This window comes from Adiantum capillus-veneris, chromosome 10 (genome assembly GCF_014529385.1).
Source record: "Adiantum capillus-veneris isolate H3 chromosome 10, ASM1452938v2, whole genome shotgun sequence".
NCBI classification, from domain to species: Eukaryota; Viridiplantae; Streptophyta; class Polypodiopsida; order Polypodiales; family Pteridaceae; genus Adiantum; species Adiantum capillus-veneris.
In genome coordinates this window covers 6,196,917-6,203,549 of record NC_140940.1, presented here as the reverse complement: position 1 = coordinate 6,203,549, position 6,633 = coordinate 6,196,917, and the positions used below count along the sequence as shown (strand labels likewise).

Sequence of the window (6,633 nt, the reverse complement as noted above, 5' to 3'; positions counted from 1 at the left end):
GTTGGAGGCATATGTGTCACTAAATTGTTTACAAAGTTGTACTAAGTTGAGATGAAAGGGAGGGACTTATCATAGATTGTGGATAATTAAGTTGTGCATCCTGAGGTTTACCTCCAATGCATCTTGGACTTCTCTCTATGAGCATGCATGATGCTCATCTGAGCATCTATCTCAACATTTATGATAATCACGTAGCTTCAAGTTTGGATGGCTATTTTGAGCAATCTTGCAGAGTGATGCAACTTTATTGCCGCCCTCCTACCGAAAAGAGCCAGACATGCATACGTGCACACACACGCTCGGGCGCATGCACACACAATATTGTTCCTTGGTTGTTGTTGCCCTCCCTTGACAACTACGTGAGGCTCTTGCCGCCCGCCTATGTAGAGGCAAAAGAGCTGGCAACATGGCTTTCCACATGCTACTTGGACAATTGTGCCTATGAAACATACAATGAAAAGACAAATCCAAACCTTACAGATACCATTAGGCACAAACAATAACCATATTTTAATCAAGGGCTTTCGATTAATGTGTGTTACGTAGTCACTCTCAACTACCAAATGATGCCCACAACTTGCTACACACACACACACATTTACACACACACACTTAGGTACGCACACACATACTTACATGAATGAGCTTGTGAAACTGTATAAGATTGGCCCGCTAGTAAGAGCTAGTGAGCGAGACCCGCCTCTCGCCTCGCGCCCACCATAGGCGAGCCGCGCGAACTCGTGGTATAGAAAGACAAGGAATAGCTCCGTTGCAACATATGTGCACTTTGAAGTTTTCGTGAGGGTGACTCTCAAGCGATAAACTATTTATACCCCGATCGATGGCCTTATTTGAATGAGCCGTTTCTTGCCGAGGGTGCCGTCGACCATGCATATGCATGCGCATGCGGGCGGCGGGGGCTCGCATCGGACCATCCTTGAATCCCGAGAATGTGCTCTCTCTCTCTCTCTCTCATCTCATCTCATCTCTCTCTCACACACACACACACTCACACAGAGGAGTTCAAGACGCGTCGGATATATAGATCTCTTTCTCTCCCCCCCTCTCTCTCTCTCTCTCTCTCTCTCACACACACACACACACGCACACAGAGGAGTCCTGAGGGGGTTCAAGACGCGTCGGATACATAGATCGTCTCTTGGGATTGTTCCTACGACGTTAAAAATTCTTCTCTCTCCCACACACACAGGCTCTAGGAGTCGATCGAGGCATAATATAGAACTTCTAACAAAGCAGTACTTAAGACGAGGGAAGTGAAGAGCTAGTTGTGATCAGTGACGATGAAGATCAAATCCGGTGCAGCTGCAATATCATGTGGACCCAGCTGCTCATATACTTCTGTAGCTGGGCAGCAGCAGCTGCACTACGAGGCCATTATTACCAAGCAACGCCCTCATCCTCACCATCATCATCATGCTCTACTGCTGACTCAAATTTACAGCGTCAAGCAGCAGCTGCAACGGGATCAGCTAGCCTTCCTCTTCCTCTCCTGCATCGCTGCTGCTGCTGCCCTCCTCCTTCTCCTCCTCCTCTGCTCTTCAACTTCTCTTACATATACTCCTCCCATTAACGTCGCCAGCATCCACAGGCACCTTGCCAACCATAATATCCTCTCCCCCTTTCAAGACACTAAATTCACGCCCTCTACCTCTCACTCGCAGCAATCAGCTGCCACAGAGCAGAACCCCACCATGGCAGCTACTGGAGCTGCTCTTCACGGTAGTCCCAAAGAAAACATGGAGAACTCATCCGCTTCGGACATGAAGTTCGACGACATTAACAATATACCTGAAGCACAAAATGCTTCCCGGACTCAAGCTGCGGACACTCCCCTTCTGGGTCCCAGAGTGACAAATTGGGATGCACACAGACGTGCCTTCCTCGCTCAAAATCCCAATCTTACCCCCCATGGCCACGGTCGCCCGAACATCCTTCTCGTCACTGGCTCACGCCCGAGAGCCTGTGAGAATCCCTCTGGTGACCATTCTCTGCTCATCTTCATGAAAAACAAGGTGGACTACTGCCGCCTTCATGGTATCCAGATTTTCTACAACACTGCGCAATTGAACAGCGAGATGACAGAGTACTGGTCGAAGCTACCGCTCCTCCGGACGCTCATGCTGTCGCACCCGGAAATAGAATGGCTATGGTGGATGGACAGTGATGCCATGATAACAGACATGGCATTTGAGCTACCCATGGAGAAGTATGAGCAGCATAACCTCATCATCCCAGGCAGTAGAGAGGAAGTTTTCATCAAGAGATCATGGATCGGATTGAACGCGGGCATCTTCTTGATTCGCAACTGCCAATGGTCTTTGGATCTGATTGACACATGGGCCCTCATGGGCCCGGCCAAAGGCAGAGTTGGACATGAATGGGGCCCAATACTGTCAAAAACCCTTCCCAATCGCCCGTTGTTCGACTCCGATGATCAATCCTCTTTGATCTACCTCCTCTTAACACAGAAGGAGGCTTGGGAGAGCAAGGTTGTCTTGGAGAGCTCTTACTGTCTCCATGGCTATTGGGTTGGTATAGTGGACAGATTTGAGGAATTGATGGAAAGCTCGCGTCCTGGCTATGGCGACGATCGGTGGCCCTTCGTGACGCATTTTGTGGGGTGCAAGCCCTGTGGCCGCTATCCCTCCTATGAAGAGGAGAGGTGCTTGGAGCAAATGGAGAGGGCTTTCAATTTTGCTGACAATCAGGTCCTGCAACTCTATGGGTTCCAACACAAGCATTTAAAGACGGGAGAGGTGGTAAGAATACAGAATAGAACACAATGATGCAATGCTTATCTATAATTCTCCATTTCCTGATTATTGGCGCTGTCCTTGGAAATTGGCCTTGAAGGTTCGACTGCCCATTATCTTCACCATGTCTGCTTTTAGGAAGTATCCCAGTATGTAGGGTGCTCACCAAAAACATTTTTTTCCAATGTAGACAGGAAAAGGGCACAATTAAAGTTCTCCCAATTTGTGGGTCAAGATTTTAAGGATCTGTACATGTTAACACTAGAATGTGTAAAATTCTACCAGTTTTCCTCTTCATTTACTGTGGTGAAAACTTCATTTCAATATTTTCCATTGTTTTATGCATGTTACAATATTTACTAGTGTGCGACCCACCCTCTTGACGAATATAGAAATACGAAGGAGCATCACAATACACTTAGTCTCCATCTTTCACAAACATAAGTGTCAGTATACCTACAATGTCCACCTAACAGTTTTGCTCACCATCATGTATATTGCTACACAATTTGTAGGGCTCCCATATACATGTGGAGAAGCCAATTGTGTACATATATTTGGTGGATTCCATTTTTGCACACTAATGAGATCTTTATTTGTTACCATGGATGGAACGGAGCTAATTTGGGACCCCCCAACCTTGGAATTCAGGGCACAGTGAGCAGCCTCGACTTGGGGGTATAGGGGACCGACGACCCCCGATGCAAGGTTTTGGGGGTAGCGCCTCCGAGGTAAATTTTGGAAGAATATTTTTAGAATATTATTCCCTTGGATATTAAGCCATATGTACATGCCGTTAGTACCATGATTGGTAGCGAATAGTCATAAGTCAATGATCGATGGCCATAGGGGTGGGTTGGCATAGTCAATACCACATACGTATATCTACCACTCACCCACAATACTATACAAGGAGCCCATGTCCATGAACCATGGCATCTTATGTTGAAGAGTAATCCATCCGTTGTATTTATGCCTACTAACTCTAGTTGTCTATATCGCCATTTACGGCGTTCTATCTTTAGAGGGCATGGGTGGATGCCGCCATCACTTTGTGATAGTTTCGGTAATAGTGCTATTCTAACTTTGGTTTTCCATTAATCTACTTTTCATCATATCTATCTCTACTCTCCTTGCTACAAGATTCTATTTGTTCTGCACTTGTTTTCTGGTATTAGATCGTTAGGTCCTCATAGCTAAGATTGTACAGGAAGTACTTGTATTACCTTGCGAAATCAATTCTTTATCATGTCGTCATCTATTGCTGCTAGTCCATTGAATAGGCATTTGTTCAGCAGCCTTCATAGAAGGCAAACTTATGATGGCACCAACTACACTCTGTGGAGATTCAAAAAAATTACAATTTTGGATTCGTATAAATTAATGGGTACATTGTTGAGGCAAAATGGTACTAACCCAAAGCATGTTGTATTAATAGATATAAAAAATCCAAATTTTATGATTCCTTTATATGCTCTTCTGTGTGCCTGAAAGTAGAAAAGAAATGCAGATATGTTGTGCACCATTGTCATGTATGTAAGGATATTGGCTCGCCAATATGAGGTGCATGATCATTCCAAGATTCAAAATGTGAAAATCAACTTGCTGGTGAGAAACTTGCTAACGGAGAGAAGGTAGAGTCCTTTATCAAGCGACTTAAGAATCCCCAAAATCAATTAGTTTCTGTTAGTGTGGCTATTTCTTTAAAAATTAGCTCGACACTTCATTTGAATATATACTTTCAGCCAGATATATTGGTATTGTTACGGTACTCAACACTCAGGTTTGTCCAACCCCTCTTACATTTGAAGAACTAATTGTAATGTTACTGGAAGAGGAGCTAGCTACGAGTCAAGACTAGGGATGGTTGGGTTGATACTGCATTCACAGATAGCACAAAAGGCAAGAAGACTATGTTGAATTACCTCTAAGACAAAGTCCAATAAGAAAAAATTACAGATAGTTGTTTTAATTATGACAAGAAAAGTCGTGATGTTGAAAATTACAGGAAGAAGAAGGTAGATAAGAAGAATGGCACTATGAAAGATTTTAGGAAGGAAAGAGAATCCGCAAACAATATCGAGAAGAGCTTGAACTATGGGCCACCATAAATGATGTATGGTCATTAGTACAAACTCCGTTTATCGATGGTTCTTGAATTCTAGATAGTGGAAGATCCCAACATATGACTAGTAAGAAAGATTGGTATAGTTGTTGCAAGCTTCTATAGGAATCTATCGGAGTAATTGTTGGAAATAATACAAAATGTCCAGTAGAAGGGTCTGAAATGTAGTAAAGGTGAAACTAAGCAACTTTTTGATGTGTTGTACATGCCACTAATCAAGAAAAATCTATTGGCTACCAATTCTGCCATGGAATTGTCAACAACTCTTGCTGAAATTGGTGTTGAGGAGGATAAAATTGTTAGCAACTTTTTTTAACTTGCTGAAATTGGTGCTGAAGAGGATAAAATTGGCCTTCATCACTTGGATTTGAGCCACAAGATTAATGAAATTGCGTAGAGAGCCTAACCCATGATCATTTGGAAAGTTTCTCTTCTAAGAATATTCCCTTTCTTTCTGAATCTAACCTTCTTATTTTCCACCCCATATTGAAGTCCCCTATGGAGATGGACCTAATTGTATTAGCTTGAGTTTTATTTTTTAATTTGTGTTTGGTATGATAGTGATCCCTCAACAAAGCAAGGCACTAACTCAAAGGGTTAGACATGGAAGTAAAAAATACATCGTGAATAGTCAACCATAATCAAATGATACAACAAAGGGAATTCTTTGATCCGCATACCTAAACCAATCCCCCTTGAGTCCCTAACTTGGGGGATAAACATCTAGATACAATCTTAAGGAATAGTTTTAAGTCCCTTGATAAGATTGTATGAGTCGACCTTAGTTCTTGCATAAAAAGGAGATCTTTTGAACAATTTTTAGTCTATATTTTGACTTCACTAGCTTTTTAGTGTCAGTTGTACCCTTCAAATTCCAAGAGATGTCTCTGGTTGTATCCTTTGGTAGTTTTTTTTTGTTGGAAATGGAGTTTCATGAGTACATGCAAAGATGGAGAAGATCAAGAGATCAATACATAGGAAGTAGTATTATTGAGTGTGGTTATACAAAGAAAATACTTGGCCTAAAATGATGGGTGTATTATAAGTTCAGGGAAAAAACCCTCCTACATTGAAAAAAAGTGTTTGAATGGCCCTAAAGGTGTTCACACATGTCACTAGTGTAATACAGTAACACATCCCCCTTCGAGAAGCGATGAATATGAGTTGGCACTCATGTTTAGGGAGCTACCATACCCTATGTGATTAGCTCACAAATGGGAGTGTCCTATAGCTTGTGCTTTTCAACAACTCATCCACCTCTTTCCTCAATGAAAATTGGAAACAATGGAGAGGGGGAAGAATATATAACCCAAACACATAGCTAATTGCCTTATATAGCTCATAGATTTCTATTGCACCTCAATCCACTTGAAAACACAGACACAATCTGCCAGAAAATCCTCATACATGTAGTATTGGAAACACAAAATATGCACCATCGCATACACAGATCTCTCTCTCTCTCTCTCTCTCTCTCTCTCTCTCTCTCTCTCTCTCTCTTCCCCCCCCCCAGTGCAGCCGTTTTTTGACCTAGTAGACAACAGTTCACTCTTTTGATCATTACTTCTTCAGCTGAACTCCGGTTTGGGTGATATATAGCCTCAATCAAAGAGCATGAATCCCTCTACACATTGATGTAAAGGGGGAAAAAAAATCAAAGTTATCGAGGCGTTTTTCTAGCAGTATTTCCGAAGTGAACAGGTTCAAAAAAGTTGACTCTCATCTCTTATTTTA

The 6,633-nt window shown here is 42.6% G+C and overlaps 1 protein-coding gene across 1 annotated transcript; it reads left to right on the top strand.

Moving 5' to 3' along the window:
- Positions 1–1,143: 1,143 nt before the first annotated feature.
- LOC147448399 (putative xyloglucan 6-xylosyltransferase 3) lies at positions 1,144–2,973 on the top strand. The gene has a single exon (XM_086522366.1). The coding sequence runs from the start codon at positions 1,302–1,304 to the stop codon at positions 2,805–2,807; it is 1,506 nt and encodes a 501-aa protein (XP_086378492.1). The 5' UTR covers positions 1,144–1,301; the 3' UTR covers positions 2,808–2,973.
- The last annotated feature ends 3,660 nt before the right edge of the window (positions 2,974–6,633 follow it).

What these genes read in the sequence shown, in the direction of transcription:
- LOC147448399 (XM_086522366.1), top strand. Translation starts at nt 1,302, where the DNA reads ATGAAGATCAAATCCGGTGCAGCTGCAATATCATGTGGACCCAGCTGC.